At 47.9% G+C, this 19,531-nt stretch overlaps 3 protein-coding genes across 4 annotated transcripts; 1 reads left to right on the top strand and 2 right to left on the bottom strand.

The window, feature by feature from the left end:
* Positions 1-2,036: 2,036 nt before the first annotated feature.
* LOC120658591 (protein PYRICULARIA ORYZAE RESISTANCE 21-like) lies at positions 2,037-4,650 on the bottom strand. The gene is made up of 3 exons (XM_039936858.1): positions 4,531-4,650; positions 3,451-3,532; positions 2,037-3,174 (listed from the first exon to the last, which is right to left on the bottom strand). Exons 1-3 carry the CDS (start codon positions 4,540-4,542, stop codon positions 2,363-2,365), a joined length of 906 nt encoding a protein of 301 aa, XP_039792792.1. The 5' UTR covers positions 4,543-4,650; the 3' UTR covers positions 2,037-2,362.
* A 3,963-nt stretch (positions 4,651-8,613) lies between these two features.
* Positions 8,614-9,620, bottom strand: LOC120658619. Its single transcript, XM_039936890.1, has one exon. The coding sequence runs from the start codon at positions 9,508-9,510 to the stop codon at positions 8,938-8,940; it is 573 nt and encodes a 190-aa protein (XP_039792824.1). The 5' UTR covers positions 9,511-9,620; the 3' UTR covers positions 8,614-8,937.
* A 4,906-nt stretch (positions 9,621-14,526) lies between these two features.
* LOC120658520 lies at positions 14,527-19,336 on the top strand. 2 transcript variants are annotated; one of them, XM_039936771.1, is made up of 6 exons: positions 14,527-15,551; positions 16,255-16,340; positions 16,424-16,528; positions 16,612-17,379; positions 17,522-17,744; positions 18,392-19,336. In XM_039936771.1, exons 1-6 carry the CDS (start codon positions 15,239-15,241, stop codon positions 19,003-19,005), a joined length of 2,109 nt encoding a protein of 702 aa, XP_039792705.1. In that variant the 5' UTR covers positions 14,527-15,238; the 3' UTR covers positions 19,006-19,336. The 2 variants fall into 2 exon arrangements, with proteins under 2 accessions (XP_039792705.1, XP_039792706.1); XM_039936772.1 differs by having other exon boundaries at positions 16,258-16,340.
* Positions 19,337-19,531: the final 195 nt, after the last annotated feature.

Here is a 19,531-nt window from a genome sequence, read left to right on the forward strand (position 1 = left end):
ACCAGCCACAGCCACAGCCACTGCAGTAGAGTTGCAGGGCGTTTTTCTGTTTTTCCTCTTGAAAATGTAAACAATAAAAAAGAGAGGCGTTTGGATGCGAGCCCAAACGAATGAAACAGGCCCACTGTAAGAGGAAAGGCCCACGACTCGCAGAAGCGCGACCCCGTTTGCCTGACCAAGCGCACATGATAAGCTCGCCGACGGCACTGCCGGCCTGCCGCGTTTGACTTGTCCGCCGGGTGACCTTCCTGCGGGACCAGCTGAAGCAGAGCATATCCACACTTGACACTTCCATTCCATTCCATGGCCGCGCCACTTCATTCTGCATTTTTGCTACACCTGCTAGCTACTCAAAGTTTTCCTCCCAAACCGTGTCCTAGAATGGCGGTACAGCAGCAGCGTATCCTTGCTCAAATGCTGAGGGTCGAGTCCAGCTCCATCTTTAGTCCATGTGCCGTGCAGCGAATGTGCGAGTGCGGGTGTACAGCCATATGCCGGTACGAAGGGTTGTCGTCCCCAAGTAGGATGGGGCTGCTTAGATCCAAAACGCAAAATGCAAATTTTTTATAAATTATTTGTATAGTATATTAAATTTAGTCGAAAAATAAATCGTATTACACAAATAGATTGTAAATTGCGAGACGAATCTAAGGAGCCTAATTATGACGTGATTAGACACTAAATTGCTACAGTAATGCTATCGTAAACATGCTCTAATGATGAATTAATTAGACTCATTAGATTCATCTCGTAGTTTACAAACGAGATCTGTAATTAGTTTTGTGATTAGTCTATATTTAATATTTCAAATATTAAAGATTTTTTTCCAAAATACAAAATACAAAATGATCTAAACAACATCCTTCTTATTCATTGCAGCCGGGCCTGGGCGTAGCGACCATTCATTCATCTCCGTCCGTGCATGCTGGTCCTGGCTAAAGAATCCGAATGCATTGCAATTGCAAGACAAAGCAGGGCATGGTAAATTGGCAATCCCGTCGCCAATTGGCAATTGCCATTTCCAAGGCCCCATTTCCTGCCTTTGTAGCCCAAAGCATCATCATCAATTCATCATCATCAAACACCAGAAAAGAAGGCAGCATCCGTTCAACAGCACCAAAAGCCTCTTTCCCCTGAGCTAAACATAGCAAGATGATACTACAAACTACTACCGTGGCCCATCGTAATGAAACAAAGCCGCATGGCCGCCGCCCATAATCTGCAGCAGGCCAGCAGCTTGGTCGCCTTTCCATGGAGCTTTACGGCTCCGAAAGGGGGAAGGCGGAAGTTCCCGTGAAGCCTCGCTGCATTTCCAGGCCTGTATCCGAAGCTTTCCATCAGGCTGTGCCCGGCCGCCAGGCTGTGAGCTCCGCTAATCATCCGCTAATGCGCGGGCGAGTGGACGAGACCAGATGAATGATGAGCACGCGCGGGTTCCTGTTGCCGGGCAGCACGAGAATTTGCATGTACGCGTACACTGATTGACTGATTGGCTGGCTGATCGAGTAGACAAACCTGATCCAGCAGACAAGGAGATCTGACCAACCAATGTTCAGAGAACTCTTCAGGAAATCAGGAATCTCTCTGCGCGCCGGCGACCGAAAGGCGGGTGTCCTTGCCTCCAGTCGCAGCTCAGAGCTCACTCATCAGATTGACTCGTCTCGCTGCGGGCTCCAGCCGTCAGTCAATCCTCAGTCATCAGTTCATCACGTACCCATACTGTGTTGCCGCTGGTCAGTTCAGCCGGCCAGGACGCCGCATTGGCAATGCCCTGTTGCTACACGTCGCAAGCATTTGTTTCATAAGATTGTTTGGCAACCGCACAAGAATCTTGGGGCGAGAATTGCATTACCACATGATCATAATGAGAATTGCTTGGCTGAGCAATAGAGACCAGCCTGGACACTTTGGGGTTATTGTAGATTCAGTGTTCATACTGGGCAATAGGACCCACTTTTGGGACCTCATGATCATACTGGGCACTCAAGCTGGACACATTGGCACGTTCAAGTTTGACTCCATGAGCACTCAAGCTGTTTCATCTAAATATAAATATACTACTGCTATATTCTCATTATAGAGTTGTTTATAGTTCATCACAGACGCGAAAAAAGGGGGGAGGGAGAGAGAGAAGCTAGACACCATAACCGCAAGCATCACAGCTTACCTGTTCACATGCACAACTCTAACTCCCTACATAAACAACCACCACAGGCATAAACAAGAACACCGCGACACAGAAAGAAAAAATGAAAAAAGGAGAATTTTTTTTCTTCTTCTTCCAGCACTGCTGTGCACTGGCCATGGGAGTGTGACCACACACTGATTGCTCTGTTGTCCATCAGCCATGGGCGCATCGCCGTCACATGACGCTGCACCCGGCGTTGGGGTCCTCGCAGCACGGCTGCTGCTGCCCGTAGTACGGCTGCCGGGCGCCGCCGCCGCCGTAGTACCACCCCTGGCTGTCGTACACCGGCACGCCGTAGTACCCGCCGGGCGCGGCCGGCTTGCCGCACCGGCAGTACCCGTTGTACCCGCCGCAGCCGCAGCCGTAGGCGCCGTAGCCGCCGCCGTAGTACGACGGCGCGTCGTAGCCTGGGTTGTAGCCGTAGCCGGAGACGGACCCGGCCGGCGCGGGCCAGATGGACGGCACGGCCACGCCCTGCGCGGCGCCCGGCACCATCGCCGGCGGCGCCTCGGGCCCGGCCTTGGCCGCCATCATCTTCTCCAGGAGCGGGCCGAGGTCGGCCTTGGGCGGCATCGCCATGGCCTTGCCGGGCTTCGCGTCCGCCGCGGGCGGCGCGTCGGCTAGGTCGAACTTGACCTTCTTGGCCTCTGCCTTCTCGTCCTTGCCGCCTTTCTCCGCCTTGTCCGGCTTCGGCTCCTTGTCGCCCTTGCCCTCCTTCTTCTCGGCCTTGGCGCCCTCCTTGCCTTCCTTGGCCTTCTCCGGCTTGCCGGCTTCCTTCTCGGCCGGTTTGCCGGCGGCCTTCGCCTTGTCGCCGCCGCCGTCCTTGGCCTTGGCATCCTTCTCCTTGCCTTTGACATCCATCTCCTTGATAACCCGGCCGGCCTTGCAGCAGAGCTTCTTGCAGACCTTCTCGGCGTCGAACGGGCCGGAGATCGTCACGGCATTGCTCTTCTCATCGAACGAGATCGTCTTGATGTTCATCTCGTCTGCGCAACCCAATCAATCACAAACAGCCATGCCTCGTCATGCATGATGATCGTTCTCACAAAACAGTTGTAAGTTGTAGCACGAGGGTGACAGGTGAGCCCAACCACCGGCGGGTGGATGCTCTCAAGTCTCATGCAGCTATGAAGCCATGTGATCATACTGGGCCCACGCGTCAGCGAGTGTTACCGGGCAGCATGACACGCCCTGGTACTGGCAGGCTGCATAGGTGTTCGCACTGGTGAACGGTGATGAGGGTGGGCTATACAATACTGTACCTTGGATCTTGCAGAGGACTCTTCTAATCTTCTTGTAGCATCTCTCGCATTCAAGGTCAACCTTGAGGACGATCGTGGAGATCTGCAATGAGATCAAAAGGATTAAATGATGGTAAATGCAGACTATTACAGGAAGTGGATCCAGCAGCAGTACAACTGGTACAGTAGAACAATATGATCCAAGGCAATTTTTAAGTTTTTATTTAGAGGTATAAACAGTACCAAATGGAATGAATCAATGAACTCACAACCCAGGAAAAGTGTTCATATATATTAATATTTAGTACTAAATGTGGTCATCACTCATCACTAGTTACTCAAACAATAATTAGAAAAAGTACAGTGGCATCCAATGAACTAATTCTGGACGAACATGACTAGCAAAGATTAATTCACATTTCAGACAATTAAGGAAGGTGGGGCGCAAAAGACAATCGCTCATCAGTCCTAGGCTTGAAAGCGTGCCACAGAAAATGTGAAAAGGACATCAGCGGAGGTTGGAAAATTTTGTAGCTTTGTCCAAAAGATTGTTTGGAAACAGACAAGCGAAGAAAAACAGACGCGTGCCTTCATCTTCTTCCCACGGAAGTGGTTGGGTTAATGAAAACGGGCTCTGGTCAGAAACCCAGAATCACCAGGAGGCATTTGCTTGCTCAGTACTTCAGTCGCCATACCTCCGGTTGAGTGCTTCACACTCTTTTAGGCAACAACAACCCATGTTTGGACCAAAAACGGCGTGCAATCAATCTATCAACTTCCACTGAACTTTTCGAGTGTCTCTATCGAGCATAACCCTGTCTCCAAAATATAACAACATGTTTTCTAATCGATATCAGGGAAAAGACCCTTTTTTTCTACTTTCCGGGCCTGTCCTGAATTTCTGACAGTAAATCCAACGAACTCGCAAACGAATGAGAAGAAATACTGAATAAGAAAACAGAGATCACCAACATTGAACAGGAGTTGCAGACACGGGCATCCGTACCAAACGGAACTCAAAATCACCCATGCAGAGAAACCCGGAAAAGAAACCAAGGACAGAGGAGGAGCATCAGGACTCATCGGCGTTCTTCAGCTTACCTTGTCCGCCATGGGAATGGCGCTCGAGGCTCCGTCACCGTGCTGGTGATGCCTCCGGGATGGCGGCTGTCGGCTGCCTGGAGAGATAGAGGAGGAAGGAGAAGGGTGTACGAGGAAGGAGGGGGGAGAAGCGGTGGTGGGTGGCGCCGTTTATAAACTCGGGCTCGCTCGCTCGCCCGCCCGCCCGCGCACGCAGCAGCCCTGGCAAATTAATTAATCTCCTACTAGGACTAAGCGCCACCGACGCGTGGGCCCCCGGTCCGCGCGGCCCTTTGACCCTTATTAGCTGTGCAGCATGTGGCGAGGCGTTGCCGTGGCAGTGCCAGTCGGTGGACCGTGGACCTCCCCTCCCCTGCGCCGGGCACGCACGAGCACGAACGCGAACGCGTTCTCACAGGAGGCAATCCCATCCGAGTACCAGCGCCATTCGCTCTCGCTCGTAGAATGATCTGGAGACCAAACGGGAACACATTTCTGAAATGCTCAGCAAACGGAATGGTAAAGAGAAATGACAGCTTTCTTTCAAAGAAAAAAAAAGAGAAATGACAGCGAGTTACAGAGAGCTGACATGGTAATAACTAATGAGAAACAAATAAATACACAGAGGAAAGGAAAAGGAAAGCTGAGCAGAAGTTTTCGTAGCGTATGGGTCTGGGCAGGTGAGGCAATGCTAGCTAGGAATATAGGAGTGATGTGTGCGTCAGTTTTCAGAGAGCGTACTCGCAGCCGGGCGGCGCCGCGTAACAAGAGAGCCCAGCCAAAGCCACCGAGCGAAACGGACACCTCACTCCGCGGTTGGACGGTAGCGAAGCGGCCGCCGGCTCAGGAGAACGAGGCCGCGGCCGGCTGGGATGGTCATGGTCTCATGGACGGACGCCGCCAGGATGGCGTTGAATGGATGCGAATCCATCACAATTTTATTTCGGGAAGGAACTAAAAGAACGATGATCTTATAGTTTTTGGCCAGCTCAACGTTACTTTTTTCAAGCTTTATGCGTGACAGCTTACCAGAAAATCATTCGGAGCGCGGCAGTGCGTTGCAAAATCGCGTGTCCTTCTTCAGTGGCCTTCTTTTTGCACGGGCGTGTTGCTGGTTTAATTTCTGCGCCTCGCTGCTCGTTTGTTTATGCCCATGTTGGTAGGGTAGCAGCCAGGGTGAACCGGTGAAGGGGAGCGTGATCGGATTAGGCCAACAACTGCGCGAGAAATAAACTACTGAAACTTTTTGCGTCGTCCAATCATAGGCGCGCGCACTGGTATGTTGTCCGTAGCAATCTGGCACGGCTGAAAGGGAGGAAGAGGGTGGCATTTGCTCCCAAAGTGCCGCACAACTCATTCCCCGCGTTCGCAAGTTGCGATCCCCGCCGAGATTTCAATACGCTGGAATCTTCCTGCGTCCTTTCGGAACGGAGGCTTGCAGCTTCGTCTGCCCCTCCCCTGGCCGTCGAGAGAAACCACAGGAAACACGAGCGAATTTGACACCGCGCGCCGCCGGGGTCGCCGAGCTGTTTGGCTGGCGCCGCGCATGTGTTCGGGGCGCCGGGCGGTGGTGCCCCCGCTGCCTGCCTTGCCTGCCTGCCACGCCGCCGCGAGCGAAGATGGCGGCGTCGTGCACGTACTATTTCCTGCGGGCGGCCCACCTAACACTCTCCCCCCTTGCGGCGTCTCCACCACGGCTTGGGTTTTTTTTTCGTTTTCCTTCCCTGCGAGTTGCTTGGTACTGTCGGTGTCGGTGCTCACCCGGCTCCCTCCGGCCTCCGGCTCGCGTCAGGACTCAGGAGCCATGACCGTGACAGTGTGAACGTTCCGGTGGCGCGTCCGTTTCCGCACACGTCCGTCCAAACCGCAACCGTTTCTCCGGCATCTTGCGTTCACGTTTGCTTGCTGCGACCACCTCGTGGTTTTATACGTCACCAATGCCTGCGATGTGATCAGTTCGTCGAAAAATGACCCGTGCTGAACCGAAAACAAAACGGGCATGTGGCGATTACCCGATGCGCACGTCTCACCGTTCCACCACGCCATCGTGTGTATTGGTTCGGTTATACTAATAGCAGCATGATCGTGCTCTATGATTGGCTCCGCTGCCGGATTTGATAGCCGGATTAGTTGCACCCAACTCAAATGCCCCAGCAGAAAAAAAAAAAGGATCGAGATCACGAAGGATCAGTGTGCGCTAGCTGGATAGCTGCGGAGAGTGAGCACAGCACTGTTCGCTTGCGAAAGAGCGGACAGAGTTTAATGATTAATGACGCCAAAAAGGATCGCAAGAGCTAAGCGAAAAGGAATCGGGAGGATGGAACCTCGCTTTCAGAGGGCCAGGGACGCCATCACGCGCGTCGTCACCCACAGACATTTTACCTGATCCACTGCACGGGTCGCCGTACCCCCGATCCCCCGAACTGGAGAATGGGGATCGATCATGCAGACTGCTGGGCAGGTCATGGCTGTGCTGTGCCAGAGAGGCCCGTGCTGCGTACTGCTTGTACACAGTAGGTAGCATGTGGTTTGATGACTTGTGTCAATGCAACATATGCGTCAATGCATGCACCGTAAGTTTCATCAAACCGAGAAGGAAGCAAGATCCCGGAATACGGTGCCGGAGTTTTAGCAGCAAGGGAGAAGAGAAGAGAAGGGGGCAACCTACGAAGCTGCCGAGGATCTTCTGGTAAAACTAACGAGCTAGTAGACGCCAAGGGGACACTGAAATCGAGCTTGCACTGATCCCCTGCACTGCTTTGGAGCTGGCTCATCAGCTGTTATTCTTGCAAAGCTTGTGTATTCAGAGATCATGCACTGGTGGCTCGTAGTCCGTAGCAGAAGAATCTCTCGAAGCGCATGGACAGCGTATTGCTACTACCTACGGGAGCAGAGCATCATCGACCGAGAGGACAGAGGAAGCAGGATCCCGGGAAAGAAGCTCTGGAAGCTTTAGGCGCACGGGACAGCCTGCAAAGCCGAGGTTCTCCGGATAAACAAACGATCTGCAACGCGCACCTCGAGAACACACACTCACACTCGGATTGACCTTTCTGCACTGATTCCTTACTGATGGATCCATCTAGCCAGCTTGAACAATCACAGGTCTTACGGTGGTGGACTGGTGGCCCATACCCCATTGGAGTCTCGGCGCCACGAAGCATCATGGCGAAGACGACGCACGAGCACGAGCGAGCGACCTGCGAGCCTGAGCATGAGAGCGAGAGTGATGGCTCGGGCACGGGCGTGGAGCGGCGTCGATGGAGCCGTGTCCGTGCGGAGGCGGCGGGACGGGGACGGATCGAGCGGCATGGCCCAGCCGGGGCACATCAGCTGCCAATGCCATCCGAACTGAAGTGGGTTTCATCATGCTCGTGTCTGGACTGGAGCAGCGAAGGGAAGGAGACGCGACAGTGAACCTGACAGGCCGACGGAAAGAAAAGATGCAGAGTTGTTTCAACCACTCGTGCCACCAGTGCTCGTGAAGGAAGACCGGTCCTTTTCAGCGTTTCGAGCTGGTATCCCTTTTCTACAAAGGGATGGGCGTACTGAATGCAAAATATCTGCTTGTGGAACTCGTCTGGCACGCACGTTTTTGTTCATCAGTTTTTTTTTTTTTTTTTGAGAAACCGTTTTTGTTCATCATTTTTTTTTGAAACAGACGAGCAGAAACCGAAGCCCAATTTAAAGTCGGTCCCCGATTCCACCACCCACTGCAAGGCCCATCTGCGTAGGAAAAGCAAGCCCGCTGACGGCGTAGGCCTTTTCTCACATCATAGGCCTGACAAGCCTTCAAGGCCGGGATGCCTACCCAAGCCCAACGTGGCGTCATGGGCTCTTGAGTCACGACCTGCCCACCACCATCGATCGATCTCTTGGCGGCGGACCTCGCCGGCTGGGCCGCTGCTCAGGGCAGACGCCCCGGACGTGAAGTTGCCCACCACTCGAGTACTCGACACTCGTGTCGGGCACGAGCAGGTGCGGTAAGCCGGTGACCAGTGCACGCCCGTTTTGAGCAGTAGCTGCGCTCATCCCGTGGCACTGTGACATTGTATTGTCTTGGGGGTAAACGAGTAGCACCAAGAGCAAATCGGAGCCAACAAGTAGCAAACGCACGTTGCCCAGTTGCTCAACGTGACAAGTACGGAAGTACCAAACAGCAGGCTGATAGACTGACGAAATACAACCGTGACGAGGCAAACACTTCAAGTTCAATCACATGGCAACGGCATCCCTGTTCTAGCCTACTAGGCTAAAAAGGGAAGAACCCCGAGAGTGAGAGGCGAGTGCTAGCTCGCGAACTCGCTCGTACTATCAGCACCGGCGCCAATGATTCACCGACACGTCACGCGTGCATCCAATCCGATTCTGATCCACCCGCCGGCGCGGAGGGCTCGCTCAGCGCCACACGCTTGCTTGCCGCCGCCGTTACTCGTACCTGTAGATGAAGTCGGAGTTGCCGACCATGGCGTTGAGCACCTGCGAGACGAGGAACCCGCTGCCGGCGAGGACCGCCACGATGAGCAGCGCCGTGACGGGGTTCTTGAGCAGCTCCACGATGGGCTGCAGCACCGTGTACGCCACCCCCGTGCTCACCGTCACCACGTACAGCGCGTACCGCCGCATGTTGTCCCAGAACTCCTCCACCAGCGGGCCCTCGGGGCCCAGCGCCAGCGCGGGGCCGGCGCCGGCCGAGAGCAGGACTGCCGCGGCCGTGCCCGCCGCGATGCCGCCGACGAGCGCCCACGTCGGCAGCGCGCACGTCCTGCCGCCGCCGGCCGCGGCCTCCTGCCGCAGCTTATTGCTCTCCGTAGCTGCCACGGCTGCCTCGACGCTCTCTTGAGATGCTATGGCCAGGCGCACGGCTGGCTGCTGCTGCGGAGCGGGTTCAGGGGAGGAGAGGCGAGCGCGGGCGGCGGCGGCGGCCGTGAAGCCATGGCCGCGCCTGGGAGAGGGGCGAGGTAGGTGGAGGGCGCGGTGGAGAAGAGAGAGCTGGTTCATCTTGCGCAGCCGCCGTCGCTCGGGCCGGTGGTCGAGTGGTGTCTGGGATGTGTGAAGCCGGAGAGGTGGAGTCTGTGGTGTTCGATTGCTTCTTCGTGATAGGCCTATACGGCTATACCAAGTTAGCTATTTTTATCTAATATATTTATTTATTTTAAAAAAGAATGGCACAGCCGCAGAAGCTCTGTCTTTCGGCTAAGAAGGTAACTACTATTTTTATCTGTTACTGTAGCGTTTTTTGTTATTGTTTGGGGTCTTTGCATCTATCTATTATATTATTAAAAGAGTGTTAAAAGAAGCCACCACGTTCGCCAAGAGGGTCTAGAAATTCCCACATTAATCTAAAAAAGAGAAAGATTTGCACCGTTAGATTTTATGAAGATCTAACAGTTCAATATAACTCAAGAGTCCATATTAAATCTATTATATTATTAAAGGAGTGTTAAAAGAAGCCACCACGCTCGCCGAGAGGGTCTAGAAATTCCCACGTTAATCTAAAAAAGAGAAAGATTTACACCGTTGGATTTTATGAAGATCTAACAGTTCAATATAACTCAAGAGTCCATATTAAATATGATTAAAAAATAGCTAATTTCGGATTTAAAATATTAAGAAAAATTAGGACATGACAAAGAGTTCTTGCCGAATTTGATTAGTAAATAGCTTAATTTGAAATTTAAAAATAAGGAAATTAGGACTTAACCAAAGATACTAAATAGGCAAATTTGAAATTATAAAATTATAAAAAATAGCATTACACTCGATAAAAAATGATATTAGCCTAATAGCTAAATTAAATATTTAAAATCTATTATATTATTAAAGGAGTGTTAAAAGAAGCCACCACGTTTGCCGAGAGGGTCTAGAAATTCCCACGTTAATCTAAAAAAGAGAAAGATTTGCACCGTTGGATTTTATGAAGATCTAACGGTTCAATATAACTCAAGAGTCCATATTAAATATGATTAAAAAATAGCTAATTTCGGATTTAAAATATTAAGAAAAATTAGGACATGACAAAAGAGTTCTTGCCGAATTTGATTAGTAAATAGCTTAATTTGAAATTTAAAAATAAGGAAATTAGGACTTAACCAAAGATACCAAATAGGCAAATTTGAAATTATAAAATTATAAAAAATAGCATTAGCACTCGATAAAAAATGATATTAGCCGAATAGCTAAATTAAATATTTAAAATATAAAAAATTGGCATCGAATATGACTAATAAATAGATAAATGCAAGAACTAGAATACAAAAAATTATTGTTGATGTGTATAGTTATTAAGAAGCATATTAAGTAGGAAAATAGCTAAATAAATAGTATAGGTCAAATGCAATAATAAATACCCAAATTTGAGTTTCATGCCAAATAAAATTAATAAATACTTCAATTTAATGGAGATCTACATAGTATTTGTGTATATGATTTACACTATTCGGTTTAATGAAGATCTAGCCATCTAAATTGGCAGAGTCCATGTCTAATTTAGTGAAGATGCAATATTCTAAACTACCCAAAAGTGTTTGTATCCAACTAAAGTTAAATATAGAGGTCGCATGACATAAAAGCTCATGTTACCGTCTATGTCTCGCATTAACCCTCTTTAAAGATGCAAAAAAAAATGACAGCAGTATAAGTGTGACAGTGCGACCATAGTTGTATTGTGTCTGTACTATAGAAAGAGATAATTGCTTTCAAAAATCTTCGGAACGCCCTGCACTACGGCGCCACCATAGTCTTAGCCCTAGATTCCAAATCACAACTTTTCGAGTCTCAAGAACGTCCTGCAGTACATACAGATGCATGAAGCACACTGGATTCTACTCAAAATCATTGCCGAACTCAATCAATCCATTTCTTCTAGAGCAACCAAACATCAAGATAGGGATGAAAAAAACAATGACAATGCATAGAGTTTCAGATATTGCAATCTATTGCAAGACCATCGGCACCTTTATGATTGTCAGTGTGGGCCAATGAATACGCATGCCAATCAATGTGAGAGAAATATCCACCGAAGAATCAATGCTTTCTCCAAACAAGCATTATCATCATAAATGTTGCATATTCCTGAAGAACTTTAGTTATACAAACTAATCTGATGGTGGTCAACGAAGATTCATGATTCTGTGGACATACAAATAGTTCCATACAAATAATAATCGCTGGGATAAAGAGTAAAGCATTGGGAAAAATCAAGAACTTAGCCGTGTGAGGAATCAAATAGCATAAATAATTCTTAACTTTATTATCCCCGTCTAATCTTCTATAAATACATGAAAAAACACTAGGCACGGAACACAAATGTGATTTATACCTCTAAAAAGTATAGAGAAAGAGAATAGAAAAGGATAAATAAGCAACAACCCTGAATGGGTAAGGAAACTAGAAAAAGGAGAATAGAAAAGGCAGGCAGGCATAAATGTTGCATATTGCTGAACACCTTCAGTTATACAAACTAATCTGATGGTGGTCAACAAAGATTCACGATTCTGTGGGCATATAAATACAGATATGTACAATATGCATCCGTATTCAAGATGACCCAAAATTAAATTCAGTCCTCAAATTAAGATTTTGCAGGTTAAAGTACTAAAATATGCAACTATAATATATAACAAAGCAACATAAAAATAGAATCTGTTCCACTAAAAGATCCCAAAGTTAGATATATACCATCGTGATCTATATGTCATTGACTCATGTGAGCCTCACATGTCAGTGATATAAAATTTGATGATTGATACGAATTCCTATGCATAGAAAGTTGCAGATAGTATTCAACAAGACCAAACGAGAGATAAATAAATTACCAAATACATCTCTTCTGTCAATGTAATTTTTTTTAAAAATAAATAAATAAAAAAACTAGCTACCCGTGCTATTAGCGCGGGCCACCTTCTAGTTTTTTCTATTATAAGAGTTCCTTTTGAAATACTAAAGTACTCACTTTGTCCGTCTATCAAAGATGTAAAATATACTTTACCTTATTGGATAGAGGTGTTTTGTGCTCCGTCTGTAATGTTGGACAAGAAATACCCTTAGCCCTTATTAGATGTCGAACTTTTCAAACATGGTTGAAATGAATATTCTTGTGGCTAATAATTTCTCACTAGAAAGAAAAAAGTGATTACTTTTTAATTCATTGGATAAATAACACAATGTTTTTAAGATGACCAACTGAGTTAAATCTCCCACTTTTATCCTTGATGACACACCATTGATACTTATGATGGGCTCCTCGGTAATTTATTTTTATAAGAAATTGTATTTCTAGGACTTAAGCTTAATACGTAAAATGGATATCGACATGATTTGGTACTTGATAAAAATCTATGTTGATCATTATTATTACAATCAGCTGCACATTCTTTTTTTTCCACCATGGGGTGAAGCCAAATTTCATTACTCACCGTAACTAAATTACATCATTAGTAGCAATGACACATTCAAGTTGTCTATTTTATCACCTTCCTTCACAAAGTCAAAAACCTACTATAGGTACAAAAAAGTAAGTTGTTCTCAATTTTTCATGTTAGGTGTTGGTGGCCGTTGTCGTGCGTGCCACAAATTTGACTCGATTTTATAAAAATGCTAGATTTAAAGATCTTTCTAATTACGTGCAATAAATATTAATACTTTTAATATATATTTAGTTAAAGTTGTTTCTCATAAGATAAAAACAACATATATTTACGTACGGATGGGTACTTATAGATTGGTACTTAATATATTTTTAGTCTCTACACTCTGAAAAAACAATTTTATTCATCCTCCAAGGCACATCGCCACCATTCACCAATGACTGTGAAATGCATAATTTTACCCTGGACAAAACCATACCATGATCCGTGATATGAACTCACCCCGGTTTCTGACTTGTTCCATCAATCGGGCGTCACGAACCGAAACCCAAACAAAAGTTTTTACGCTGCCCCCGGAAGAAAAACCACCAACCGGTCGCCCAGCTCCTGGCTGACTGGCTCCTGCGCCGCGAGCTCCCCCCGAAAGAGAGGGAGCCAAGCACAGTAGATTCCCCCCTTCCCTTCGGGCGACGCTAGTTTACGTCAACCGTACGGAGGCATTCCGTAAGGTCGATTGGTTTTTTTTTCTTTTTTTAGTAATTTTTTTGTTGTTTTGTGATAAAAAAAAGTTTAGAAAAAAATTCAAGAAAATTTTTCGAGAGACATGAAATTTTTCAAGGAAAAATTGAAGGGCAGAAGAAATTTCAAGAAAAATTTTTTGCATCCAAAACAGAAAAAACTCCAGTAAAAAAGTTTTTCATAGATTTTTTTTCAAAAAGAAATTTTTTTTTGAAGAGAAACAAAAAATATTTTAATAAACAAATATTTAGAAGAAAAAGTTTTAAAAAAGTTGAAAAAAATTGGGAAAAAACTTTTTCATCCAAAAATAAAAAATTGGGAATCCAAAAAAAAAAACCCTACCCCGGCGGATCCGCCGCGCGCCTCCGGAGCGGCGCAGATCCGCTACCGCCGCGGCGGATCCGCCGCCACCTCCCCGCCATGCGCCGCTCCACTGCCGCGGATCTGCCGTCGTCGGCCCGCTGCGCGCCTCTCCCCCGCTCCGCCGCCTCCTCCCCACCGCGCGCCGCTGCACCGCTGCCTCCCCACCGCTGCACCGCTCCACCGCTGCGGCCCCGCCCAGGCTCGCTGTTTCGCCGGTGGGAGGCAAGATATGCGGCACGGAGGGGGAGGGAGGCCGCGCCATGGGCACCGCCGCCGGAGAAATGGAGGGGCGAGGGGAAGGAGAAAAGAAGGCGGGGAAAGGCATAGAGTGGGAAGGAAGCGGGGGGTGTTGAGTCGCGCCGGCCCGCCGCGCCGCCTCCGCCCAACCCGCCGCGCCTCGCCGCCGGCCGCTCGCCATGGAGCACTGGAAGGGAGGAGGAGAGGGGAAAATGGTGAACGGGAGAGAGGAAAGGGAAGGGGGAAGGAAAATAGAAACAGGAGAGACTTAAGTTTCCAAACTCACGGTTAACTGTAAACTCGGCATCGCGCTTCCCTTCTCTCCTGCCCCCTCTCCCTCTCTCGCCTCACCATCCTCGCCTTCCCACCTGTCCGTCTTCCTTCTGCCTCCCCCTCTCCCTCGCGCCGCGCCTCTCCTCCCCGTCTCCGCGGAGAGGGAGCCCGTCCTGCGCGCGAGCGCCCCCGCCCGGAGAGGTGTCCTCCGCCCGTCCCGCCGCCTCAGGCCTCTCTGCCGCCGCCGCCGCCACCTCCGCTGCCTTGTTTCCGTGGTGTCACTTCTGAGAAATTTTCTGGGGTTTCTGTGACGAGGATCAGCCGCCGGCGCAGGACCGGCCTTTGCCACCGCCTTCCGTTTTATGGAGGGGTTCCTACTCAGCCTTAACCCGTTCCGGTTCAAGCCGCTCTGGCCGGCGAGGACCGCCCCCAAATCCCTCTGAAGCCCTAGGAAATCGTCCTCTCGTCCGGGGGTTCCAGAAATCCCACGGCCGCCGTCCCCCAACACCCTTGTTTCCTGGTTAATCTGAAGTTTCCTCTAAAATTTGCGTCCTCCGAGGTTTCCTAGAGGCACCAGGTTCGCTTTACTTCTCCGAGAACTGAGAGCCCTAACGCGGCGCCTTCTTCCCTGCCACCTCTCGACAAGGGCATGAGCTTGCTGTGGGCGGCGGCGCCTCCACACACATAGTGCCGTGCCCCGGGCTCGGCGTGGGCGTCCTTCCTTGGCGGCGCTGGCGTTGCGGACGAGGATGGCGAGGGAGGACGGCCCGGAGTTCGTGCGGTGGAGGGAGGAGTTCGTGTCGCAGGAGCGGGGCAGCCGCGTCGTGCACTACTACCTCGACGACGCGGCCGGCGGGTCCCACCTCGCCGTCGTCGGCACCGAGAGGAGCCTGCGCCACATGCTCTACGTGGTCTCCGAGGACTTCCGCGCCGCGTGGGGGTGCGGCGGCGGCGGCGCTGATGACGCCGTGGTGCCGGCGGTGTTTGCGCTCAAGTGGAGGTCGCGCCGCGAGGTGGTGGATTGGCTCGCGTCCTTCCTCCAGGTGAAGGCACTTGACTCGAGTAAGTAACTATCGACCCCATCTGTTTCGTTTTACCACTGAGTTTATGGATTCATCTGACATTGATAATCACACAATCCATCACTTTTGTTCATTGAGATTGTGTCTGTGGTTTTCAAAACCTAAGTTGTGCTCTGGAATCCATGAATGCCAAATTTGCGCTCTGAAAACCATCACTGCAGCCTAATAGTAAGAGTTTGGAATCTATAAATTCTGTTAAGATAGTTGACCTCCCTTCACCCTTTTTATAGAAGCATTTGATTTGTACATGCACAACGCAGCAAGTTCATGCCTTTAAGGGCTTTTCAAATACAATGAAACTTTCTCCTTTATGCACTTCATGAACACATCTTTCCCTCATTGTATTCATTTTACCACGAAGAGAAGTCAAAGCTTGTGGAAGAGGTTTTATCTGCTAAGAAGCTTCTAGAGAGGCTGTTAATATTCTCACCCCAAATGGCATGGAGCTTCCCCAGGGATGCCCTCCGATGACCATCATCCTATTTGGCTATTTGAGAGTCAATAGCTTCTATTTGATACCTGTAGCTATACCTACGCTCGTGCACGCAGACACAAAAATAACACTCACCCATGGTTCAAGTACCTGTCAGGTCCATAACTAGTGAGGATAACGCATATATTATATTGTCTTAATTGTCATCAATGTGTTTATTCATAATTTAATAGTTTTTTGTCCATTTCAGAAGTCTCAAAATGCAGATCTTATGCGGATACTGACATCGGGTTAGATGGATACAGTGAAACTGATAGCTTTTCGCACCAAAATCTAGTAAGTCATCACTCGTAAGTTTGTGTAATTTTGTTCCATATATTATGAACTCACTGATTCTTCTTTTCTGTTGTATTTGTTAGGGGAAAGACTGCAGCTCAGACATTACATGGTCAGGTTCATTCTCGACGTGTAGCAAGCAGCTTCGGCACTATCAAGCTTTTTGTCACAATGGCACCACAATATCGGTAAGTTTCATCATGATATTGTTTATATACCATGATCATTTTTAGATCATCTCCAGAGTGTCTTATGGCATCTTGTTTTCCAGATCCACACTTTTGTCCTGGTCTTGTCAGAGGAAGAAAGTCGCTATCTTGCATACTTGGAAGACATGTATGAAGATAAGAAGGGACAGAAGAAGGTCAAAGTGCGGTGGTTTCATCAAAACCAGGAATTTGCCTGTGCTATACCTCCTCCTCCCCCTCATCCTTGTGAAGTTTTCATCACTCCTTTTACACAAGTAATCAGTGTGGAATGTGTTGATGATATTGCAACGGTTTTAACTCCTGATCATTATGAAAAATGCTCCAATGCATTGCCAGCTTCTTCTTTGGTTGGGATCCGTTTCTGCTTTCGCCAGTATAGCAAAAATAAATTCAAGCATTTTGACTTGAGTACACTGCGTGGGTATTTTAGTCAAGCTGTTGTTCTATCCTTGAAAATTGCACCCGAGTCAGAAAAGGATGGTGAAATGACACCTGGGAGGACCAAGTTTCCAAAGCAGTATGAGAGGCTTTACTCAAAATGTTTGGGCACTAAAATCTGTCGAGGTCCACAAGCAGACTCCATACTACCTTATCAGATATTAAATAATAAGCAATCTCCTGGGAAGCGTCTCTCGATCAAGTTTATAGCACCCCAGAATCAACTAAAGCCCACATACAATGCTGGTGACAGAGTAGAGATCTTGTCTCAAGACAGTGGCATTATTGGCTGCTGGTTCAGGTGCACTGTTCTAAAGTCATGTACTAATCATAACAAACTGAAGGTTCAATATGACGATCTCCAAAATGCTGATGACAGTGGGAGATTGGAGGTATGACTGATGACTTGAGCTTCCCTTCATTTCTCCTCTAATGCAATGATCTATTTTGTTGTGCCTGTATAAAGTGTATTCTCTGGTTAAAAGATTAGGTATCATCTTGTCTGTATCAATGAGTTTATATGCCTCTCTGCAGGAGACGGTGCCTGCCTCTACATTGGCTCTTCCTGATAAACTGGGACTGAGAAGCCCAGACCGACTAAGAATTAGGCCACGTCCTCAACAAAGTAGTTCTGTTAACCGTGCTGCTTTGGTACCTGGAACTGCTATTGACGTCTGGCAATTTAGTGGCTGGTGGGAAGGAATTGTTGTCAGTTTGGATAACACTGCTGCAGATAGCCTCCGAGCATATTTTCCAGGTGCTTTTTCCTTGTCCAGACATCAGGTTATGATTTTGTTTGTTTAAGTTTGTTGGCCACGTTTAAACACTGTGGTGCCTGGTAGCTTCACCTAGGAATCCTAGTGTGTGAGTTTCAGTTGCTGAACTTTCTAGCTTGAAAGTCAGGTTTAGAAAGTTAGGCTCCCCCCAGCTATCTCTACTCGTTTCTGTGTCCTTTACCTTACGGTGTATGTGGTTCAAACACTGTAATTCCGTTTCTGTTGGAATGGAATTGGGGAGGTGCCTCGTTTCAAAAAAAAAATCAGGTTATGATTTTGTCTACCCTATAAGAAACAAAAGTTGAATTCACAAAATAACTTATGGCACCAAGTTAGAGAGTAAATCCAGATGGTTAATGTACCAGGCACCATTTTCCTGTTGGTTTGAATCCCAAACTGTAGGACATTTCCATTTTTTTATCTTTTCATGCTTGTACCATTTTCCATTTTTTATCTTTTCAAGTATGCTCGTAAACCATTTTACTTCTATTAAACCTACCATGAAACAATGTGTGATCTGTGTGTAATCATATTGCAACAGGCAAAGATTGGGTGCTTCTAATAAATTTATCATCACTTATAATATATGCATGAAGATGATGACATTTCTGCTGTTATTTCATTCCAGGAGAGAACTTTTTTCGGGTGTGCCGGCTACAGAATGTAAGAATATCAAAAGATTGGATCAAGAACCAATGGGTTGATATTGAAGTAAAGATAAATGTGTTGTCACGAATACCTTCAGATGGTGTTGGAACAAGGCAACCTGATAATTTGTCATCTGTTGCCGTGCTAGAGTCTAGCAGTTCTGCAGTGCCAGAGCAAGAGCAGGCAGCTATCCAAGCAAACTCCAATGGAGATGAACCAGTTCCTGAGCAAGGACTTAAAGTTATCAAGGCAAGCTCCAATGAAGATAAATCAGTGCCTGAGCAAGGGCCTGCAGCTATCCAAACAAGCCCCAATGGAGATAAACGAGTGCCTGAGCAAGGGCTTGCAGCTATCCAAGCAAGCCCCAATGGAGATAAGCCAGTGCCTGAGCAAGGGCTTGCAGCTATTCAAGCAACTTCCAATGCAGATAAACAAACAGAAGCTAGCAAGCAAACTGAGGTTAGTTTGACTGATAAAACCTCCTCCATTCTCGCGGACGATGAGAAACAAACAATTCTAGGGAAGCGTGCTAGAGATGATGATGCTGAACAAGACTGCAATGGGAAAGTAGGTGTAGATGTTGGCAAGACATGAGGTTTGGGACGTCCAAACTCATTAGACTCGTGTACATAGCTATAGATATGGTATTAAAACCCCCAGGGGGAGGGGTTTCACTAGGTTGCTGATATCAGAGAGAATTGTCGCCTCTTTGTCATACACGAGCCTCTCCTAGTTTTTCTATTTTGCTGGTAGTTGTGGTGTTTATGTTACGAGAGACACGGATGGCAAGCTGAATGATACCCTTCCCATTGTATAGCAGTCTTTGAATTTTGCTTGTGACAATGTCCCCCCTCGTCTACAGTTCAATTCATCGCAATTAGTTAACTTCATTCTTCTTTTAGAATAAAACTCTTGCATTTGTTCACTTGTATCACAATCTGTATATCTACTCTTGCTCAGTTGGTATCTGCATTTAGGCGCTGTAATGATTCTCAGAATCGACCATGATGGTCCATTCTGATCGCTATGATGAGCATGCTGCCATCCCATGAATAGCAGCTGTGCATGCTGATCTGAAGTGGTTGCTGAATGAGAGCATTTTTCACTCTGCTAGTCATGT

The sequence above is a fragment of the Panicum virgatum genome, chromosome 2N (genome assembly GCF_016808335.1).
Source record: "Panicum virgatum strain AP13 chromosome 2N, P.virgatum_v5, whole genome shotgun sequence".
NCBI classification, from domain to species: Eukaryota; Viridiplantae; Streptophyta; class Magnoliopsida; order Poales; family Poaceae; genus Panicum; species Panicum virgatum.

Excerpts from the sequence above, each read along its gene's own strand:
- LOC120658520 (XM_039936771.1), top strand. The coding sequence starts at position 15,239 with ATGGCGAGGGAGGACGGCCCGGAGTTCGTGCGGTGGAGGGAGGAGTTC. Across the intron at positions 15,552-16,254 it reads GGTGAAGGCACTTGACTCGA|AAGTCTCAAAATGCAGATCT; the intron begins GTAAGTAACTAT and ends TGTCCATTTCAG. Across the intron at positions 16,529-16,611 it reads ACAATGGCACCACAATATCG|ATCCACACTTTTGTCCTGGT; the intron begins GTAAGTTTCATC and ends CTTGTTTTCCAG.
- LOC120658619 (XM_039936890.1), bottom strand. The coding sequence starts at position 9,510 with ATGAACCAGCTCTCTCTTCTCCACCGCGCCCTCCACCTACCTCGCCCC.
- LOC120658591 (XM_039936858.1), bottom strand. Across the intron at positions 3,175-3,450 it reads AGTCCTCTGCAAGATCCAAG|ACGAGATGAACATCAAGACG; the intron begins GTACAGTATTGT and ends TGGGTTGCGCAG.